The sequence below is a fragment of the Pundamilia nyererei genome, unplaced genomic scaffold (assembly GCF_000239375.1).
Source record: "Pundamilia nyererei isolate P.nyererei 1_Seehausen unplaced genomic scaffold, PunNye1.0 scaffold00071, whole genome shotgun sequence".
NCBI classification, from domain to species: Eukaryota; Metazoa; Chordata; class Actinopteri; order Cichliformes; family Cichlidae; genus Pundamilia; species Pundamilia nyererei.
The window spans coordinates 1,814,843-1,838,930 of NW_005187472.1; the positions used below are offsets into that span (position 1 = coordinate 1,814,843).

The 24,088-nt window shown below is 39.8% G+C and overlaps 1 protein-coding gene across 1 annotated transcript in view; it reads left to right on the forward strand.

Annotated features, from left to right (window-relative positions):
* The first annotated feature begins 1,246 nt into the window (after window positions 1-1,246).
* Window positions 1,247-24,088, forward strand: part of tfpia (tissue factor pathway inhibitor a) — a 44,130-nt gene continuing 21,288 nt past the window's right edge. The window contains exon 1 of the mRNA XM_005736869.1: window positions 1,247-1,416. Coding sequence (XP_005736926.1) covers window positions 1,338-1,416 — 79 coding nt within the window. The 5' untranslated portion in view covers window positions 1,247-1,337. The remainder of the gene's footprint in view (window positions 1,417-24,088) is intronic.

The window sequence follows — 24,088 nt, forward strand, 5'->3', positions numbered from 1 at the left end:
TAAACAAACTAATGTCTGCAGAAAAAATATTTTTAAACCTGAAAAGAATATTCCATAGCTTAAAAGAAATGTTTCCAGTTTACAGCAGATGAGATGTGGTGTGCAGCAGAGTTCGACTCTCCTTTTGGCCCGAGCCTTTCTGTGTGGGGTTTGTGTGTTCTCCCTGTGTTTGTGTGGGTTCTCTCTGAGGACTCCGGCTTCCTCCCACAGTCCAAAGACATGCTAGACACATGTCAACGTGTTAACTGGTGATTTTAAATTGGGCATAAGTGTGAATGGTTGCCTGTCTCTCTGTGTTAGGTGTACAGTACAGTACTGTACTCTCTCCCTATAGTAGCTGGGATACGCTCCAGCCCCCCTGCAACCCTGATAAGGATAAGCTGAAGAGAATGGATGGATCCTAAAACAACATAGCATCTTAAGTGTTCACAGCACGGGGCAAACACCTTTAATCTCTGACAGATAAAGAACATCTCCACCAAAGTGTTCTATGTGACAGTCAAAGCACTGATTTTTTATTGTTGTTGACCCCCCAACTGTGACTCAAATCCTCAGCCTTGGCAGCAGTGCAGCCACCTGCATTTAACAAAGTGTGCTTTGTACATAAATCCACTGGGGTATTTAATGCAGTGTAATGAATCCATCCAAGTTATGAACATTTGTGGGGAAAAGAGGCTTGCAGACTGTAATTTCAGGCTATATGAGCCAACTCAAAGCTCAATTACAGCTTGTGTCACCAGAAGAGGCCTGGAGGCGCTGGAAAAAGAAGTGTTTCAGAATCTTTCCAAAGGCTCAGGTACACATTTTCTGCATGAAGCAGACAGCTGAGGCTCTGTAATGCACTTCAGATGAAAATTTCTCATCACAGGGAGATGAATATGTGTTGCATCTTTGCAGCCCTTGAGGAGCTGCAAAGATGCAACCGGCTTGATGCAAGTTCATGATTCCCGAGCGTGTGTGTGAGAGATGGATTTTCTCCCGCTGTAAAGTTTCTGGCCAACCCTCTTATTACTCTTGTTATGATTACATTTATGCAACATTATTTAGTTGAAAAACATGATAAGAGACATAATCAAATATTCCCATCTTCATACAATCCATTTCAATTCTTTGTAAGTGTTATGAGTCAGAGTTTATTCCCTTCTATCGATATATCCCAGGAAATTATTGGGAGTTTCAGTGACGTAGGCAGTGTCTACGGTCTCAGTGTTATCAAACGGAAGTACTCACCCTCCCATACACGTTCACAATCGTGAGCGCGCGCTACAGCACTTCAACTTGTTGAAGTTTCCCCCTGAACTTTACATTCCGCGCGGACCTGCCCCCCGTTCAGCAGCATGCCTCTCTCCAACAAGTGGTGGATTTTGTGCGCAGTTTTGCTCTCCTGCCTGGTCCGTTTTGGGTCTTGCAGAAAAGGTAAGACGAATAAGACAAAGTTTGTATGTGTATATGCATGCGGGTTCTTTTTTAAACTGGCTTTAGTTAGTTCGCAACTTGTTTTTGTTGCTATACGACCGTGCTTTAGGAGAAAGTTCTCCTCGCGAACCTCGTGCGTAAAATACGACTACGCTCAGGGTTTATACATATTCACTTTCTTATATTTATCACTTAAGTTTTATTCCTGTTGAAATACTGCATGGATGTGTTAGGCATTAATGCGTGTTATTGTGTACAGCAGTACAGTCCTGTCCTATATTAATATATTCGTAAAGATTGCAACAAAAAACATTTTAGAAATTACGCGTAAATGTTCAAATGTACTCAATAGAAACTATTGTCATTTTTTTAAATTTATTTTTTTGCTTAAGAAGTATTACGTGTAAAAATCCAGAAAATGTTGAGACGTGACCCCATACTTTAATCAATGTCTTTACTGAGGTCCTGGCAACAACGTTTGTTTTGCTGTGTGTGACCTTTTAAAGTCGAGATGTGGCGTCTGGAGAGGCCAAAGTCCAGAACAAATGCAGTTCTCATACTGGCCACGACCCACACCTGAACCGCTTGGCACCTCCTCTCGTTCTGTCACGTCGCAACAACAGCCTTGCGAGCTGTAATGAGACCGATGGGATTGGATGTCAGATACCCAACAAGCTGTGAAAGGTCTGAGTTGTGGCAGGTCTGGTCCAAAGTGGTGAAGAAAATGTAGCCTAATATTCTGCTTTCACTTCTCCTTTCCTGAAAGCAAATACCGGTTTGGGTGAACTGTAACATTCACTGTATATCTTTAATGTCAGTGTCTGCTTTCTTCCTATCTCTCAAAGACACACAGCTCCTTTTTGCATCATTTCCAAGCATGGAAGGGACATTTTAAAGCTATAGTTAGAATTTGTAAGCCAGACACTTTGTTATGTTGACAAACTTGATATTTCCCCTGATAAATACACGTGTACATTTAATATCCAAGCATTTTCCTGGCTTCTTGTAAGATTTACATTTTAGTGAAACCCATGGAACAGTTTGAAGATGAGGGACTGCCAGCAAAGTTGATAGACCTTAATTGCAAATAGACTACGATAAAATTTTTCTTTGCAAAGATTGAATAACAACAAACTTAAAAACTGCTCTTAATGGGTGGCAACTTTCTAGTCCTTTGTCCAGAGGTGATTCAAAGGACTAGAAAGTTGCCACTTAAAATGCACATACATGGAAGAATGCATTGTTCTATTCCGTAACCAGAAACTAAGTCCTATTCCTGCAATATAGTTTATTAACTTACACTCAATGTTGGTATTATAAAAAGCCCTGTACACTCTCAAGACTGTATTCATGAGATGTGCTGTAATCTGTGAAAAATACTTTGTTATTGAGGCTGATGAATATGTAGTGGGTCTGTAGCTCGACTACAAATAATTACAAAACAAACTGAGGAAGGAGAAAATTTTGACTGACTGGACTTTATTTAGTTGGAAATGTGTTAAAGCCCAGTAATTTATTTTGTCAGCCTTCAATTTTTTAGGTCTGTGGGATATAGAGTGGAACTCGGTTGCCACTCCCTGTGGGTTTGAATGAGAAATACAGTCATGTATCATCTGCATATAAATGGAAAACAACTTTAAATTACATTGCAGAGGGGCAGATTTAGACACGTTTTAAAACTCCAGAGTTGACAAAACACCAGAATCATAACCTCTGTAATGATATAATCAGAGCAAAACACCACTGATATGTTCCCGAGTGACCCAAAACATAATCTTTCCAATATAAGCTGCGAGAGAATACATTTCCCTCCAATGGTAATTGAGAAACTAATTTCACTTGTACAGAAGAATATTGTGGAAGCAAGACTTCTTATTTTTCAGATATACTTTTGACATTTTAGCATTTACTGGACGGGATAGTAAAGAAAGTTTTCAGAAAAACGGGGAGAGAGTGTTTGGCATTGCCACAAAGGAAATGGTCTTGGGTTGGCTCAAACCAGTCACTCCAGTAGCTTTCAGCATATAGGTCACCTGCTTATCCAAGCGTCCTATATCAGTACCCAATTTAGGGCTGAACGATTATGGAAAATAATCTAATTGCGATTTTTTGCCCCAATATTGCGATTGCGATGCGATATGCGATTATTTTTTAAGGTCTTTGTCTTCTGTATTATTAAACAAAGACAAGCAATACATCATATAGTATGGCCAATACTATATTACATTAATTTTAAACTGTTCTTTCCTGGAAGACAGACCTCTGTTATGATGACATGAGGTGATGCATGAATTGATGACTGACATTTTTATTTAACTTCTTCAATCACAACAGTATATTTGAACATACACAATAGTTTATTTTTAGCTTACAAACATCTGAGCATAAAGTGCTGACAAGGAACCCTGGTGTAAACATTAAAATGAAAGTCAGTACAATGTGCAGATTGCAGAAATATACATAAAAAAAATCAGTGGCTTTACCACACTCAGTTTTTCGACATCTGTGAACTACTAGACAGTCATTCAATTAAAAAATAATATTAAATAAATAAAACTAATAAATAAAAAATACACACATCTTACTGATCTCTGCAGTCAGTAACATTACACATAAAGTGCAAACATAATAGCAATTGTATAAACACACACACAAACACGCCTTTAAAATTTAAAGGCGTGAAATTGGACGGTCTAGTTCTGATTAGCGTCACCGCTGTCTCGGTGGAGTTTAATAAACTCGGCCGTCTGCTTCTTGCTATCTAAAATATAACCAGACACTGGTGTAAATTCTCGACTGTCTCATACTTCTGTTTAGTAAGTTTTCTGTTTGACGTTTAGTCAGCTGTGTGAAAACCAAGGAGGAACCCACCCGGGGGATTAATAAAGTTTTATTTTATCTAATCTAATAACTTTAATCTCAGCCAAACCGATTTACTCACGAACAAACAAAACACTGAAAAAAGCCCAACAATAACGTTTTTAGGTTGTCTAAGTGACTTATATATTACGTTTAACCCGAGCAGCGAAACTCCGCGGTGATCTGAAAATGATGTGCCGGGAGTTGTGCCGTTCTTGGCCGCATCAGTAATCCTCGAGCTCTCGGCTAGCTGTCGAGCTAGCCGGAGGGTAGCAGACGCCTCTGAAAACGTCGAAGCACTTTTGCAAATATGGGATATCTTGATAAACCGAGCAGATATTTGATGTTTACACAACTACTTTCTCGCCTGAAAATATGTTAAAAGTTTATTTTGTGACCCAGAAAGATTAGTATGAGTAATTTTAAAACTTAGTAGCGGCCGCCATTGCTGGAAACTGGAGTTTGGCTGGGCCGCGCTATGAATTCTGGGATATGGTAGTAATTTGGACAGCCTTCGGCGCGTCGCTGTGACGTAATCGGTCTACAAATGCGGCCTCAGGAGGATGCAGCCCATGAATTTGGACATGTCCAGAGTATAATCGCAGCCTTTGCGGTTAGAAAATTGCACTTGATCATGTCGCGATATTATCGCAAATGCGATATATCGTTCAGCCCTAGTACCCATGACTTTTTTTTTAAGCATCTAAGAGACATTATTTTCCCTAAACCATCATTTTCTATTTATTGATGATTAACATTGTAAACATACAGGTCTTTTTAACCTTAAGGCAAAAACTTTAAAAATACTAAATGTTTTCTTAAAGCCATACAGATATTGTTATAGCAAACACGACCAGGGGCATTTTTATTTTTTAGCCACCCAGTAGTATGAGAAAGAAAATCTTCAGTAAATACAGAGAGACAATTTGTGTCTATTGCCCTATAGTGGCCTTCAATGTTTTGCTCACAGAAGAACGTTAGCTTTTACTATTTGCATATCATTTAGGTGCTCTTGAGAGGTAATACAATAAGGGATTCACTGAGCCAGTTTGGGACTAAACATCGGTATCATTGGAGCACAGTTCTGGTCGTATCACTAATCGTCTCATGAAGGCGTAAACACTGTCTCATTAATTTGTGGAGGAATTTAATTAGAAGCTCGCTAGCTGTTTGAAGTGGCCCTTTTATTAGAGAGCCTCAGGCCATAGAAAGAAAACACTGTAGCATGTGCCATCTTAATTAGCGTCTGCAGTAAGGAGCAGACTTGAGAAAACTACGAGCCTTAGAATGTCACTAAAAACATTTTACCACAAGATCATTTCACCTATAACTGGAAAGTCTTCTCTGCACTGACTATTAGCTACAGACTAATGTTTCATGCTGGCAGTTTCTTTAATAAGGAATGTTAGTTTTGTCTCGACATGAAGCTCACCAAAAAGTGGCTCCACTGCAACATAACCAGCAGCCTTTCCTCAGGGTCATATAAGCATTAAAATGCAAGAGGCACGAAATCTCTCTCAGTGACGTAATTCATTGTTCTGCCTCTGTTCTCCATTTGTGGATGAACCAACTCCTAGTTTTTCAAACTTTATACTTTCGAGAGAGAATTTTTTGTTCTGTTTTTTTATGCCTAACTTTTATGTAATTTCACTTTGCCATGCAGACTTCGTTATTTCTTCTTCATAACTGACCCTTGTGGTCTTCAATGTCCCCACATACCAAACGCGTAATGGAAAAAGTAAACAAACTTACAAATTTTCTGCATCCGAACTTGCCGTGTACTGTATGTGCACACTGTATGTGTTGCATTTTTGCAGGAAATTTGGCCTCAAAAAACACACTGTGAAAAGAAAAAAGTGAAGTTGGCATCAAGACATGATTAGCTGGTCCTGTAAGAACGTGAGATTCTGGGTACATTCAGTTCTCATGGGAAAGCAGCAGCAGGAAGAATTTCATGGTTTGATCCATGTTGAAGCTGTATCACGACCACTTTTATACGTTTTCAGAATGTCAGTCAAGCAATTTGAGGTCTTGCTGGCAGATTTGGGAGCAGATCTTAGGAGGTAGAAAAATGATTTCAGAGAGCCAGTTGACCCGGAGCATGGTCTAGCTTTGTGTTTGAGGTAAAACATTATTGTTTTACTATTTCCAAATCACTGTATATTTAGTACTGGTGTGCGATTTGAGTTACGAATGTGCTTGATGCCAAATGTAGTGGTCTGATTGGTTAGATCTTTTTGTGCAGATCCAAAAAAATCAACCGTGTTTCTAAAAATTCTAAAATGCCGCAAATTCGTCCAGTGAAATTATGTGGTTGGTATGTGTGGCTGCATTAAGAAAGGCGAGTCTGAAAAATGTTTTTAATGCACAAATTGTTCACACAGGTTTCAGATGTTTTTACAGATGTAACTGAAGCCAAAAAGTGAAAATGCTAAAGGGAACATTTCTTGGAGACCTGCAGGTAGTGAAGAAAGGCATTGCAAACTTTTGTTAACTTGGAAATTGCTGCAAGGCATGAATATTTAATAACATAAATGGGACTTTAAGAACATCTAAATTGCCTCCTAAAAACATGGAACTGCATCACCAACAGAAAAAAAAAAGATAGAGCTTAAAAGTTCAGATTTGGAAAGCTTAGCACTCTGAGGATGCACTGTAAAAACTTTATGGAAGGACATTTATATAGCACTTTTCCAGGCTTACTGATAACCTAAAGGCACATTCTATAATAGAGCCAAGTCTCCGTAAAGATGTGGGCACAACAGACTCTGATTTCCTGTGTCTGGGTCTTATTTCATCCATTTTATTTTCCTGTGATGTTTCCTGTAGGCTGGGAAGAGGAACAGCTTTAGGTCCAAGCTGACTTAGCTTAATTCTTATCCCTCTCTTTCTGGGTCGATCACACTGCCTGCAGTGATTTTTGGACTGCATCCTCTGCCTGGCTGGTCAGATGATAAAGAGGTCAGCGATGGGCTCAAAGTCTCTTAATCCAGTCTCTGAGGAAAATTTTCAGGTATCTAGTGCATTGACTGTATCTACGTTTTGTTGAGTTCGTAACTTTAGTGATACGTACACAACACTACAAAAGACACCCAGTACTGCTGTTTTAAAGCCTTTTCATCATTGAGAGGGAGTATTAGGCTCTTAAACTGAAAAACATTCACGATTGTACTCTGTCCTGACCTGACATGGATTTACTTTCTATAACACAATTTGAACGTCATGTAAAAGACCTTTGGATGGAGTTGAACTAGTCTAAAGACCTGAAACTTTCTCTTGAACATGCTTTGAGATATGACTGAAACCTGAGACTTCTTTCAGTTGCTCCTGTTAGGCATCACGACGGCGGGTCATTTGCCTCCATCTCAGCTTATCCCGAGCATCCTCCTCTGTCACACCAACCCTTTACATGTCCTCCTTCACTACATCTGTTCAGTTCAAGTCAGTTTGATTGATATAGCGTCAAATACAAACAACAATCGCCTCAAGGTGGTTTTTACTATAAGGTAATAGTAGCCCTACAATACACAGAGTAACAATCATACAATCAGACAGCAAGAAGCGTTGGGAAGAGTTAATCTCTCCTTTAGTATTCTTAGCCCCTAGATTTAAAGTCCCCACTCTCACTTCCATTGTCCTACTTTTCCCTCATTCTTGCTGCCTCTAAACATGCCTTCCTCTTTCTACTTCCTCTGGCTTTGCCCAACAACTTTAACCATCAAACTGATGGTCAACATCAGGAGGATGCATTCATCCAGATCATCAATTTTATGCAAAAGTTATGCACAACAATTTGACACCAAATGTCCTTTCTGATGGGAGCCTCCCCATTTATCCCATCTTGAGACCAGCAGTAGTGCATTGGTGTGTGACCCCCTGTGGCTGGGTTCTAAAAGACCTGCTACAAGGCTTGAAAATGAGCCAAAAGATTTAAATCAGCTACAACTTGAATTTCTTGAAGACAGGGTTGAGGCATGTTGTCTGCCATATTTCCATAACACATTAAATTGTTCCAGCACATCTGTTATTGTGGTAAAATATTTAAATAAATTTGCTTTTGTGGTGCTTTCTGTAGGGCGTGTGGTTTAAATAATAATGGTCATTAGTGGAATAAGCTGTGTGAGTCATAATAACTGGAAGTTGTGCTGTAACAAGATAATTTCGAGCCCATTATTCGCAGCCCTTGAGTGTCTTTCCGGTTTTGTTACTTCAGCTTTCTGAGCGTTGCTGCCCTGTGCGACACCAAAAACATAAATATGTGACAATGTTCTGAAGTAGAAGCATATTTAATTAAATACGATTGTTTTATGTGGCCTACATTTTCAGCTTTCGCCCACCACAGTATCACTTTAAGTTAGACAGAGTGTTAAAATTCTGCTTGAGGTAATGCCTCAAGCTTTGCTGGTTAACTAATTAAAATGTGTGCCTCATCTTTTTCTGTGAATATACAGTGCATATCGCTAAGAAATATAGCATGTGTAATTGTAGCCTACACACCTGCTTGAGCGGGAACCATAAACTCATTGTGATACACAGTTACATAATTTAATTGGCTGGGAACAGCTTCTTATTTTATTTGACCTCATGAACTTTAGAAAGTCAGAAATTTCAGAGTTCAAAGGTCCTTGCTGATTCATCTGCTGCAGAATATAAAACACCTCAGCCTACATCAGAGCAGCAGGAACGCTAGTCGAGAGCCTATATAACACCCGCTTAATCTCTGAGCTTATTTTATATCTATGTGACAAACACCTTAATGAACACTTAAGGTTGGGTTACTTAGGCCTTGATCTATAAAAATGAGGACACAATGAGACAACTCATTCACTGAGGAAGATTTCATATATCCATGCAATTTATTATTTTTGAACAATCGTTTGAATTTTTGTATTGATGTACTTGTCTTGATTTCATCTGTGCAGGTGTTCCACACACTAACTCCTCTGACTGTAATGCTATGATATTTTACATTTGTACTTACTACTGGCTTGCTGAACATAAGGATTCCTCTCAGGTCATGAGTATTTGGTCTTATTTGGAACAAGTTCTGGATGTTGTGGGGCAAAGATTTATTCGCAGCTTTGTACATTGTTCGCGCAGTTCTGAGGTCAACCAAATCTTTAAATTTGAGAATATTTAATTTGATAAAAAGTGGTTTTGATGGTTCTCTTGAAGTAGCTGTATTTAAACACCGAACTCCAATAAATTTTCCGTACACTAAGAGTAAGTAACAGTAACACAACATTTCCACTTTTGATTTATGATGTGCAAAATACAGATACTTGGAAACCCAGAAACATTCCAGTGCAAAATTGTTCTGGGCATCAGATCTTTGTGCCGCTATTACCCTATTTTCAGATAAAAAGCTGACTGCAGTGCGTTTGGTGAATATACGTGTCCTTTGAGAGAAAATACCTGTCCACTCCAGTTTGACAGAGCTGGGGGGAGATGATAAATGTACTCTAAGGAGCATCCAGCGCAGGTTAATCGGTGAGTCCTGTGCACTGTCACCTGTAGAAGCTGGCAAACTACACTACCTTGGCTCTGTATTTAGAGGGAAGATGCTGTCTCTATAATCATTTCTCAACTCACCTGACAATATTTCGCTAGTGTGTTCTTTCACAGCTACAGAGGCATAGCCAGAACATCTGGAAATGCATGTACCAATTGCTAAATAGGAGGAAAAAGTGGCTCACCAAGGGATAGAAACATTACTTTCAGTGTACTAGCTTCCCATTATAGGCGTCAGTGAACACATGGATGTACTTTTTATTTAAAACTGTGTTGTTAAGTAATTTTAGGGCCACCCTGAAAAGGTTTGTAAAGAGACTCAAAGTCAGAAGGTCTTTTTTCCATTACTGAATATTCACTACCTGAAAAAAGGAATTCGTAATGTCTTTATTGTAAACAACAAGCAAAAATTTCGGTCTTAAATTGACTCTGAAGACTGGGATAATATTCTCAACCTGGGTCAGATTCCTTAAAAAAAGACCTGTTGCTATTCATAATTTTCAGTGACTGGCACAGAGACATGAAGGGAAAAATGTGTGCAAAAGTACAGATATTTATCTGGAACATGGACTTGGTTATACTAATAATTTTGTAGTTTTGGGATGTGAAAGACAAAAAAAGGATATTAATATTTTAATAATATATTAATAATAATTTTTTAAAAAAAAGAGCGTCCTAATTAGCTAACCTTACTTAGGGTCGCTGTACTCAGTAGGTTGATGACGTGAATTTGAATCAAAACAAATAATTTCAGTCGAAATGATCAAAACTGACTGTCTGCTATTATTTGTGAACAGACAGAGTAGCAAGTTGTTACTGGCCTGGATTTAACAACCATCTGGCAAACCTGATAAAAATAACTGGAACACGTTGGAGAAAAAGCTTTGTTTTGTCCTCCTGGCTGACGCTCCTATAATGACGTGACGTAACATGACGGCTCCGAATTCCACTGGTGTCACTCTGATGAATAAAGACCATCTGTAGTTACGTAGGTTGTTAAAAGAGGCCCATTTGTGCCTTTTTTTTTTTTTAACAAGACATGTTTAATTTCTGCCTTTTGTGTTGTTGATGGTGTTGTGTCATTCCAGGTACAAAACCAAACAAAGCTGGCCTTTTGTTCAAAGCTTTTCGTCCCTTTATCTGTCCCTGCACAGTGCGCTCTATCTTGAAGGAGTCTGCGGCTGACGGAGCTTCCTGCAAGCAGTAGCAACATTATTAACGTTGCTGTAGCTTGCAGGAAGCTTTAATCTCGCAAATGTTGAGTCATAATTGCCATTTTGCACAGGGGGTGAATGACACCGACATGGGAACTAATTAGGTCTGTAGCCTTATGCCTTTGTGAATGACTCACATTTGTTTGCTGAAAAAGATAGTGCTATCCTTTTTCCTTGACTCTGGAAAGTTTTTGTAGCCGAGCTCAACTGGCTGTCTGCAAGTGGATAAGGCTATGGTAGCATTTCCTGTTGGTGGAACTGACAATAAATGTAAGGTTTGTTTAAGGGGGAGTGTTTCAGGAAGTTATGCATCTCACAGGATGCTGAACTTGTGGGAGATAATGGAAGTGGAAATATGGCTTGAGATATGGGAATGGTGGTAAATAACTTGTGCTATTGCATTATGGTAAATGGCCTGTATTTATATAGCGCTTTACTAGTCCCTAAGGACCCCAAAGCGCTTTACATATCCAGTCATCCACCCATTCACACACAGGTGAGGGCAAGCTACATTGTAGCCACAGCCACCCTGGGGCGCACTGACAGAGGCGAGGCTGTCGGACACTGGCGCCACCGGGCCCTCTGACCACCACCAGTAGGCAACGGGTGAAGTGTCTTGCCCAAGGACACAACGACCGAGACTGTCCAAGCCGGGGCTCGAACCGGCAACCTTCCGATTACAAGGCGAACTCCCAACTCTTGAGCCACGATCGCTCGCATTATTTCGTTTTATATATAAATGCTGTATTTGTGTATGTTGGATTTATGTTGCTGGGGGAAAAAAGAAAAAAGAAGAATTTCTTTTCTTAAGAAGGTGTGCTGACTTAACTGTGCTCTAGCATTGCAGCAAATATCAGCAGAGTGGACAAAAGGTTTGGGGAATAAAAGACAGAGGTGAACCAAGTCTGAACCTGTTGGAGGAGCAGTCAAGCAGAATGTCTGATGAAAGGCCAATCACTTCTTCTGGTTTGTACCAGTTCAGACAAGGCACATGTGGATGATGGGTTTCTTGTTTTTGACTGCTTGAGGTTGATAGTCACTGAAATTGAGCTTACGCCTCTTTCGCAGTCCCATGCTGCTCAGACTGATCTGATCTACTGAAACAACTTGAATGAAAGACCCGAATGAAATGTGAAAAACAACAGAGTGAGGTTGAGCTTATACCAACGTTTAAGGCAAACGAAGGCGTCAGCTGTCCGGGCTCCGGGCTGCAGTTGGGTCTGTTTTTGTTTACCTTCAGCCGTGCAACCTTTAACTTAAATATTGCACACATATCAACACGCAGAGCAGTGTCAGGTTCAGAGCAAGTCCGTCAAATGCAAGTCCATCACAAAAATGAAAACACAACACACTCTGCACGAGTACACCGTCTTTAAATGCCACCTGCGATCTTGGCTTTGCCCCAGTGGTACTTTCAAATCAAGTGCAAAATCTTTACACAAAAACACAAGCAAACTGTAACAAATCTCGATACTGCTACTCGTTGATATTTCAAACATTGTTGAATGTATGAACTGGGAGAGTTAAAAACATGCAATAAAAGGCAACGTTTTATTATGAGAAATGTGGTATTTATAACTCCACACTGAGATTTGTGAATATGTGCTCAGATGAACAGCAGGATATTGGTATTTCTGGGCTTCTGAGCATATTGAAATATAGCAAATAATAAATTATCAAGTTGTATCTGAACACACTGTTTCTTAAGCCTCCCACTGTGTCTTTCTGTCTGCTATTTCTCTAAAGAATGAGTTTTCCATTTTACGCATAGTGCAAAGTCAGACACAATCAGTTTTTCCTTTGTATTTGTAACACCTCTGACTTATTCCCTACAGCTTCTTTCTTTTCCATGCACTGTAATGTGAACAGATTGGTACTGCTCAATTTTGAGGAACAAAACATTGTTTATTTCTCTTGTTTGTGGTTTTGTTATTCGGTTTTAGTCATGGCAAAGCCATGACCGGGTCAGCCTGCTGGGCGCTCCGGACTGAAACATTTCATTGTCGTCTTGGTTGTTCCCACGATTGCATTATTTTTTTTTTCCACCCGCAGTCTCACCATTGTTTTGAGTTTTGATTTTCTAGTTGATTCTGTGAGTAAATTATTTGCAAACAAAACTGAATTATTGTAGTTTAACAATGATGCAAATACATAAATAGTCATTTCAACTGATGAAAACTCCACTAGGTTTAGAAATCATTGAACAGTCACAGCTGACAAAGCATCATAGCCACAGATTAAACATGTAAAAGCGACTAGCATCACTGGCACTGCGCAGGGGTTCGAGGCAAAACAGCACCAGAAAATGTTCAGTGAGCTACATTTTCATTCAATTTGTGTCTTTGGTGGACTTTTTCATGTCTTGCATCATATTTATGGCGAATTCTTGCAGCTGTAATGATGTTTAGAGATAATAATACTTGAATAGGAAAAAAAATACTTTATACGTTAACTATGGTGACAACTATGAAAGTCAGTTTCCACCACCAAAAGAAAAAAACAAACAATTATCCATAACTCGAAATTTCGAGTTAGTGCTGCCAATCAGTTATCTATGTGAATGACATCATTTCCTTGTTACCCAGAAGTAGAAGTTACCCTCCGCTACAATTGCTACAGCTAACCAGTATTACAGCCAGTCATGAATGCACAAATTGCTGAGTATTTTCAGCATGGCTTCACAAATGACGAAATCCTTGTGTTATTAGCTGAATTGTTACTATCGTGGCGTTACTATCATGGCGTTACTAGCAGCAAACGTACTTTCAAAAGCGCCAAATTGTTGCCAACTCGGTTTTGAGTGCGCATTCCTCTGCGCCATATCCTTCCGGGTAACAAGAAAATGACGTCATTATCGTAGATTACTGATTAGCAGAGCTAACTTGAAATTTCGAGTTACTTTTCTCAAAATTTTGAGTTAATAGGTCGAAATTTCGAGAAAGATAATGAGTTATGGATTGTGGTGTGTGTGTGTGTGTGTGTGTGTGTGTGTGTGTGTGTGTGTGGGTTTTTTATTTTTTTATTTATTTATTTATTTTTTCTCCTTAGTGGCATAAACAGACTTCCATGCAAAACAGTACCGTGCTAAGTAGCTTGCAATGCTGTATAATCTCAAGGTGTGTTCACATAGAAACTGAAGTTAAATTGAATTCGCTGTAATGTTTGTATTGTGTTGCCCTTGAAAGTCATAAAGCTGATTCATTGGAGCCTAACTGTCACAGGGTGAGAGGCTAGTTACACCCTGGACAGGTCATCAGCCTGTCACAGGGCGAACACAGAGACATGCAACCATTGCTCACATTCACACTCATTGTAATTATAGGATAACTGGTTATCCTAACCTTATGCACTCAGTTCGCTGTATTCAACATATTTGAATAAAAAAAGAAATTCTGTCACAGTTTTTTCTGTGGCACTTTAAAAAGACATCATGTCATTTGTTAACCTCCAGGTCATGACCAAACCACTTAGGTGCAAAGTTGGGTTCAGGTTGCATTTCAGCCACCTGCTAACCAAGCATGTGTTAATTTGAGAAAGGCTTGATTACTGTTAGAGAGACTTAACCAAACCTAAATCATGTAATGCAGCAGTCCCCAACCCCCGGGCCTCGGACCGGTACCGGTCAATGAGTCGTTTGGTACCGGGCCGCGAGAGTTGAGGCTCAGGTGTGAAATGTGTGGTTTTCAGGGTTTTTTATTGGTTTTCAGTGTTATTTTGTTATCGTTTTTATCGTTAACTCGGTTTTCCTGGGTCTTTTCCCGTGTTATGAATAAATCTTTTTTTTTTTCAGTACCGGTACTAGTTTTATTTTGTTGGATTTTTCCACAACACCTTAAAGGCCGGTCCATGAAAATCTTGTCGGGCATAAACCGGTCCGTGGCGCAAAAAAGGTTGGGGACCGCTGATGTAATGGAATAATAGTGTTTCACAAAGGGGACAGTTTGGATAGATGTGAACCTAAACATACAGGTCAGTGGAGACCAGCTGGCTGTGAAGAGATTAAAAAATAAATTAGTAAATGATCTCATTTTTCAAGCTTAAAATGTCTCTTTGTACTGGTTATATTTTATTTTCTATAAAACTGGTCTGCCCATGCTGCCATCCATCTTGCTAATCTTTTCAGTTGATAACATAATGGCGGTGACCATGAAACCGTGGATTGAAATGGTTGCTGCTGATGTGAACAAAGTGGAAATAAAACAAAAGTGAACTTTCAGTGCCATTCGGCTGCGTTATCCTCAGGTGTCAGTGCAGGAGCAGCAGGCATAATCCTTCATATGAGAGCATGCTTTCAAACTTAACTTTTAGTCTCACTTTGGCTCTCCAATCGGCAATAGAAGAAGGACTTCCTTTTCTCTCATCTGTTTGTCTGAATTATAACCTGCACTGTAGAAAAAGGCTGCTGTATTGATCTCCTAATCTAATGAGTGTATCTACTGTACAATCGGTTGAGGATGGCATTTGCACAGATGGGGAATGAGCCACTTTCTCTCTGACCCATTGATTCAGCTGCACCATCACAACCACATCAAAGCCAAAAACATTAATGACCGTAGTCCTTAGAATCCTTCAGGTTCTTTTCAGTGCTTCATTGTACCTGGGATATTGATGCATCTGGAAAAAAACAAAACAAAAACGTTTAGCTAAGTTACTTAAAACAGCCAGTATAGCAAACTGTGAACCTGCGTCATGATTGTGATGTGCAGGCCAGCATTGTTTTTCTTCAGTCATTTACACCTTCAGCAGCTATGGGTTGTCCTGTCTAAATTATGAGCTGTTTTTATCTTTCTTTAGAACAATAAATCCTCATATTAAAAAATTTAAATATTTCACTTGTACCAAATATGACATTTATGAAATTTTACCTTCTTGAATGATGGATGTGAGCGTGATCAGGGCTTATAGCTATGAACCAACAAATCCTGTAGCGAAGCCTCTGTACCTCTTTTTCTCTTTAACCTATGTTAGACTCATCTGATGTTGCCTCTGGTTCAGCTTTGATATTAGCAAAGACATCTGCATTTGGGGACTCTTGATGCACTGACACTACCCTGTAAAATATGCCTGGCTTTCATTGTACGCACTCTGAGATAATCAGGTGGTTTTTTTTTGTTTGTTTTTTTTGTGTTACCCTGAAATAAATAAATGTGATTTATTCAGATATATAGTTCTAATTGGTTAAAGACAGCAGTTACAAGTTTTAATCCAATCCGAATGTGTTATATCAGCGTGCCTTGTAATGAAAGTTTTCCATTACTGGTCTCAACGCTGCCATTTCTGAGAATGATTTGGTTGTCATTGCCAGTGACGTGATGAATAATTGTGAGTCTTTTTGTAGCTGGGACTTCCTCACTATGGCAGATGGTGCTGTTGTATTTTCTCCCCCAGCGGCTTTTGCAACTTATGTCGAACTTATGCCTGCATCATTGTCTGCCATATGCTCCTTCTGGACTGAGAAGTCACAGTCTTCTCTCGAATTAAAGGGACCAGACTATAATTTTGCTCGTACCGATGTAAACTTAATTTCTTGCAGTGGCACACACAGGTGTGCAGATAACTGTCACTAACCTGCGGTTCAGCTAATCACACACATCCTATTAAAGTGGCATCCAGGAAACCTGGTTTGTCCGGTTAATTGGCTGAGGACCGGCTGAACCAGACTCTAATTGGCACTGAGTGGGATTTTTTTGGGGTCGGCAGTGTTTTGGCTTTGCAAATGTCACAGCACGGAATTGGAAGAATCACTGAAGCGAGAGGGATTTGTGGTTCCCACTATTGTTTTATTATCAAGACCAAGTGGGAAACCGGTAGAGGCTCAACTTAGATATTGCCAGGAATAGATAATGCCTTTGCAACGTGGAGTGATTTCCACCACTGAACTGAAATAGGAGAAAAAGTCTCTTCAGGTTTGCAAGATATATGAAAAAGAGTTAAAATCATAAAGAAAAGGCAGACAAAGTTTTTGGGTTTATCTCACCAGGCTCTCAGAGAAAGAGAAGAACAAGCTAACAAAGAAAAAGTGGCCCTGGGTTAAAAAAAAACAACAAAAAAACAAGGTAAGTGGAGATAAGTGTTAAATCTGGCTTGGCATGGACAAATGAGTCCACAAAAGCTATCGAGTTGTGGAGCAACAATTATCTTGCTCATTTCATCTCTCCTCCCTCCCCACCTGCCACGCCATTACAGAGGTTCTGATTAAAAATGCATGGATCCCACAAGCCTTTTGGATAATTAAGCAGGTTTTCTTGCAGCCTAAAGCAAAGCTCTGTTGCAATCTTTTTTAGCAACACCAGATAAAACATACTATACACCGAGATAAACAGAGCTCTGCATGATAACTTTGGTGTAAGTTTGGCAGTTTTGTAAGTTTTAACTTGGGTATCTCCAGCAGCAGTCAAGCCACCAGTTGTGGCAGGGTTTTGTCTATTCTCTGTGAACTGAGCGATACAGGGACCCAACCCATGGCTGCCCAAACATGAACTGGTTCACTACTCACTCTGGCTTCAGGGTAGCCCCCGGTTTGTTTCCCGACCACACAACCTGAACTTTCAAAGCTTTTATTGTTTGTAGAAATGGCAACACATTTGCCCTGGAGGCATGAACGTGTCCGTGTTTCAGGGGGATTCCTTTGATCTGCTGGCGAAAATACTTTAAAAGGTGCTTGAGGCCATCTTTGATCTCTCAGCATGAAGAGCCATTGGAGGAACTTCCTCCTGCTTCCACGATTGATGCAGGAATCAGGTCATCTTTCTGTGGCAAAGACCCAGGTCTGTCGCTTTAATGAGCTGAATGTGGAATGATGTGCAGGATGATTTTTCCTGTGCAACCCTCTTTTTTTTGCTGACCCACCCAGTATCCTGCTGTTTGTAGCCTCAACCACACTAAGCATTAATTGTGTACACTTGCTAAAGTGAGCTCTGCTCTGTTAATAGATTAACCGAAAACAATGGTTCAAACCTGTTTGTGAGTGTAATTCAAAATGACATCATCTGCAGAACCACCAAATCCACCAGTTTGAGTCTGCAAAAAAACAAACAAAAGAAAAATCAATTTATAATTTATTGTGTTTTTTTTGTTAAAAACTGTGAAGTCACGGCCTGCAACGAGGAAAAACAGACAGTTTTTAGTATAATTACTTCAAATAAATGTATTTCTTTCACCTAATAGATTGAGTTTTCCAACAGTCTACCCCACCCAAATATTAGAGCAGTGTTTTACAGCACTTATTGCCACTTTTTGTCCTTGATGCTTCCAAGGTTAAACAATCAAGTTTAAGTGATAAATTTAGTTTTTTACGTTTCCAGTTTTTTTTCTAGTGTTCAGTTGTAGACATTTCCCTGATACTCTTTCCTTTTAAGTGGCTTAACTTACCCAACATTTAAACCTACGATGTCAATTACAGCTTCTGGAAACACTGCTAAGCCTGTTTTTTCAGGTTTTAATCTGGATGCATAACACTGTCATAGATAACATCCAATCAGGAAGCAAATGCGGGTGTGTGTCAACTAGATGTCCTTCCCTGATTTGTCCCTTTTTGCCAGAGCTGACAAAGACTGTTAAAGACCTTGTGTGTTAATGCCAAAGCATTCAGGGAGCAGAGATGTATCCTTCTGTGCTCTAAAAAGAGAACGAAACTCTCCTGAAACCAAGTTACAAAACAAATGCATGTTTGGAAGTGTGTATGTACGTGCGCACATACAGAGGCAGAAACGCATACGCAGTGAGGGTGGCCTTATTTGCTCTGAGGTCAGCTGTAAAATCTTGGGACACACTGTGACTCACTGACTCGCCCTCAGCCCTTTGTCCACTGGCCTCAGGGCAGGGCTCTGATAAACACACAGCATTTCTTAAGTCTCGGGCCTATCTACACTGGCACGCTGATGCATCCTTTTGATTTCTTCATAAATGTTTAAGCATATTGACCCAAGTGTTGCAATCCAATATCAGTTTTATTTATTGGAATTTGCACTTGTTAAATATTTACTGAGACGAGTTAGTAAAGAAATGAATTTTCCATAAGCAGCTTTTTCAAGCAATGTTCACAATTTTTTTCCTGTCTTAAATAAACTCACCAACTAAGTAATGATTATTTTATCTCATCAAGCCTTAAAGGAATGGACATAAAAAAAACATCCTTTAAACTCGTGGATCATGTCACTGATTGCAGATTGGGTCCTCGGGCAGTGAACAGAGACATGAGTGAATCTGTAGTTTGTCAGGCTTTCTATGAAGACTGTCAGGGATGTTTCCTAAATCATTACTTCCACAGTTTGACGTACTGTTTTGAGTGCATAAGTAAGTAAACACATGGAGTACTCTATGAATACCTGAACTGTGTGCACACAGTTGTCAAATAGCTGAGCGTGGATTAGTGCAGACGTCTTGCACTCGTGCGTGAAATAAGATAAAGAACTTAAAACATATAGACTGAGCACGATGTTGGCTACATAGGAATATGAAAGCCTCTTCAGCCAGTAGAAGGCGGACTCTTTATCAGCACGCGCCATGATGTCAGTGCTACTTAGCTTGGCACTAATAAAATCAGACATTGTGTTGTTTAGTATATGTGCCTGACAAGTGTTGTTTTCAGTGCACTGGAGGCATTTCTTATTGTATTGATACTGTGGTCATTTATTCAGCTTAGTGAGTAAATGTTCTCTTTCTGCTGTTTCTTTTCAAATCTCAACACATGGGGAAATGTTAAAACCAGACTATTTCCCTTCCTGCAGCGAACATTCATACAGTTGATGCTATAGATGACAAATGCACTGGGAGCTGTCAAAACTGTGGCATTACTCTGCTCTTTATCTTTGTTTTCCATCTTTATTTGTCTCACTTTCCCAAGCTTGTCTTTTAGCACATTATGTTTAACTGTCATCCTGCTGATGGTGCGTGCTCTTTCGTATTTTCTCTTCGACTCTTTCATGGGTTGCCTGTTTTTGTTTGCTGCTTTGTGGTAATTCAATCCTCTTTGCAAAGGGCCCTAGAAATGAAGACGCGGGATAATCTTCTGTTACACCGAACAAGCTGGGACTGGGTTTCAATCAGACTCAACCTGCCCAGGGAATTACAGAGGTGCTCAGCACAGCGCACATGTTGAGCAACTCAGATCTTTATCCGTCCATATGTGTACGTACAAATCTTGGCCAAGCTGAACTTGTCAGCAGTATTCAGAAGAGTAGCCATCAATAGAAATCTGACGTGCCTGAAATCTGCTTCCTGATTCATTACGCTCCATATTTCATATTTCAAGAAGCATGCTAATAGGTCCAAGGATTTTTCTGATGCCTTTTGTGAACAATATTTACTTACCCTCTGTTCAACTCTGTAGAGGATTCCTGATGACAGATCCAGAGCTTTGGATGGATTTGTAGATTGCTCAGGGGTGTGTGTGTGTGTGTGTGTGTGTGTGTGTGTAAAAGTGTGTGTTTTTTTTTATTGAATTTTACCCCGGCATACTTTAAAGATTTAATTTTAGTTTGCAAATTGCATCATGTAAAATACAGCTTATAGCTTTTTACATACATTTATTAATTTTTTGATCATAATATATAATTTTCCACCAAGAAAAACAGCTTGGGATTGACAAAAATAAAAACAATATTATTGCTGTTCATTCAGAATTATTTAATGTTGAATCTCTTTGGCATTTAGCTGCAGTTCTATGATGCTGCTCAAGAAAACCTGAGCTGGAATGAGGGTGACTAGAAGATTGCTCATGTCACGCCAACCACTCAAAAACTCTCAGCATTTCTTTCTTTAATGCCATCTATGTAATTAATTTCAGCCTTTTCTTCTTTGCGGCGCTCCTGATTGTACTTGATTGCACTGATGGGTTTTCCATTAAAAGGGTGCATAAAAAAAATAAAGGAGGACTTCTTAATTGTAAAATACTGGAGGCAGTGGCAAATTTCATTTATGCTAGCCTACCATTGTTCAGAGGAAAAGCTACTGGGAATACCTGACATGACTCATTATCTGCATCCATAAAAGGAATGCTTTGGAAATGATCTTTATTCTAACTTTATTCTGAACCTATCAAGAAAAAAATCTGATCGTTGCAGGTCTGGTCATTTTTTCCAATTTAAAAAAACAAAACAAAACAAAACAAAAAAACAAAAACAAAACATTAAATGAAAATGCAGGATTGGGCAGGGGTCAGGCTTCAAATCAAAGGAACCGCTGTTGGCTGGCATCTCATGTAAGGTTTAATTATTAGATTTATTTATAACAGTCACCTCAAGGTATAAGGTAAAGATGCTGCAATAATAGAGAGAAAACCCCAACAATCAGATGACCCACTCTGAGCAAGCACTTGTCAACAGTGGGAAGGAAGGCTCAGGGAGGGGTGGCCATCTGCTGCGATCAGTTTAGGGTGAGGGGAGGGAGATAGAAAAAAGACATGCTGTGGAAGAGAGCCAGAGATAAATAATTACTGATGAATAAATAGAAAATGGTGTATGAACACATAGAAAGGGAAATGAGGCACGTGAGGAAGAAACACTCATCATGGGAAGTCCCCAGCAACCTTGGACAGTGTAATTACTTGAAGGTTCAGGGTCACCTGAAGCCGTAACTATTTGCTTTATCAAAAAGGAAAGCTTTAAGCCTGAAATTAAAAACAGAAGGTGTCTGTCTCCTGAATCCAAACAAATTCTTTAAAGGAAGTTTTGAGTCACCACATGGAAGTGGCTGGAATTTTTTGGTTTCCCTGCAGAGAAAATGTCTTCAGTTGTGTTTCTTTTACACTGCCTCCCAATGCTTCTGTCTGAATAATGAACATGAGTGATAGAAGAAAAGAGTCCTTATTGCTTTGGTCTGGCTTAGACAGGAGGAGCAGAAATCAATAGGAGGAACCTGTTTCCTTTCCGTCTCCTTGGAAAGTCAAATTCTGGCTTATTGACCATTCCTATTTGCAAGACACTGTGTAACACAAAGCCCAGTCTGCACCATGTCTTCACTTTTATTTTTAAAGAATTTTTCGTGCTGTAACCATGGTAGCCCGAGGCATTCGATCTCAAAGAAGAGAGCAAACAATTGTGACTTGCCATCTTTCTCTTTAAAGTTTGTTCAGTGTGTTTCAGCACTAAGGTGCGTCCACATAGGCTGTGTGGGGTACCAGACAGACTCACTTCACCTATGTCAATGTGAAATTCCTCCCTGTCTGCTACTGCTTATCAGCCTCGGCAAGAGGAGCATGAACAAAAATACCACAAGACTCTTCAGGGAAACTCTGCTGGCCTCACCACATGCATTAGTAGTAACACAGGTCGGCTGGAAAGAAGGAGATTGGGAATATCTGATTGGTATCCCCAATGGCTGGTTGCAAGCTAGAATTGGACAGGTAAAGGAGGAGGACAGGCTGAAAGGATGAGCTGCTGCCCTCATTACCTTTCCTGGCAGAGTGACTGTTTGTTGACTGCTGTGCTGATAGGAGAGGGGTTAGGGTAGGTCCCATTAGAGGACCTGTTTTGATGAAACTCTGTAGCTTTCAGAAAACAAACCTTGTTTTTTCATCCCAGCTGCAAAAATCTAAAGTGGGTGATTTTTAAAATATCAATATATATATATATTACTAGATACATTATATAGCCTTGAAATCTTGTTAATTCAGTTGTGTTCCTTGTGTATGCTGGTACAGTAATGCAGGAGTTAACAGTGTCACTTTACTGGAAGAAGGTTCCTGGTTTAAGCCCTCCAGCCAGGAGAGGCCTTTCTATAATTCCACTCTGATTCCACCCCCCCATTTGCTTGTTAAGTTATCTGGTGAATTTGTAGTTGTCTGACTGTGTTCTTCCTGTGATGGACCGGTGATCTATCCTGCTTCTACCATGCCTCTTTGCCTGCAGCCCGCAGGAGATGGCCCTCAGTTTGATAAGCTGCAAAACAAATTGATCTTTCTTGTGCATTTTTGGTTGTTTTAACACTTGTCTTCACTTTACTTAGGATTTCCTTTTGTCTTATTTTAAGTAAGCCATTAATACAGTGGTTGCCTTAAGCATCTGAGTAAATGGAGGAAGACTGGGACTTTACCCCAGAAGCAGAGGCAGAAGTGAAAATGGCATAGGCACTGGAAATTTTGAGTGCTCACATGCAGCTCCAGCAGGAAATAGTTTTGGGTTGCATTGCATGTGTGAAAATGTCTCTAGAGAGCTCAGAACTTAACCAGTATTCTTGGAATTTTTGCCTCACAATGTGACTTGCTAATCAGATCTAGGACAAGTCCTGAGAATGACAGTGAAAATAACAATGAGTGACAAACGTGGCTATATTTACCTCAGACCTTCTCTGCAGAATAGGCAGCATAGGTGGAAATTGTCATGTATTCTTTAAGACAGTTGAGCACCACCACTTACTGGGGATCCATAGCAAAAGCAATCAATTTTTGTGTCCGTGTGCATTTGTGTTATTATATTTTTTTCATTGTGCAGGATTGCGCGAGTATTGATTCACACTCCCAGGTTTCAAAAGTCACTCCTCTCTGTGCTCGTACGTGAAAAAAGCAGGGAAGGTAGGAAACACTGAGTGAGAGATTGCAACACATCGATTTATTTATTACATTAGCATGCGCAGAATCCATAAAGACATTTTTAAATGCTGTGGTTCAAGCTCTGTAAACCCCTTTTGGACAGATATCCAACAAACCAAAGAGATCTCAGTGGGTTTTGAAGTAACTGCACTGCTGCAGGCGAGCATAACAGAGACCTGACCTAAAAACAGCAGGGATGAGGACATAGAAAGCTATTTCCCAGCAGCACACAGAGACAGTGATTTAACATTCGCAACGGTGGTTAGTAGAGCTCAGAGGGTTTCGTGTCATCTTTTTTTTTCATGGATCTGACAAAGCCAGCTTTTATAAATATTAATGACATTAGAGAACGCTGTCTGTGCAAAGCTCCATTGTCCACTGATCTTAAAAGTTGTGACCTCAACCGCCTAGTGATCAAGAAAGTTCACCTCAACAGGCCCGGTTATTTAACACTCTAATGATCCGGTCTCGCAGTTTGTGCAATAAATAATTTGATGTGCTGCAGTCCAAGCCATCGCTGTGTGCAGCATGCTGGGAAATTTGTGCTGCCTTCACTCAG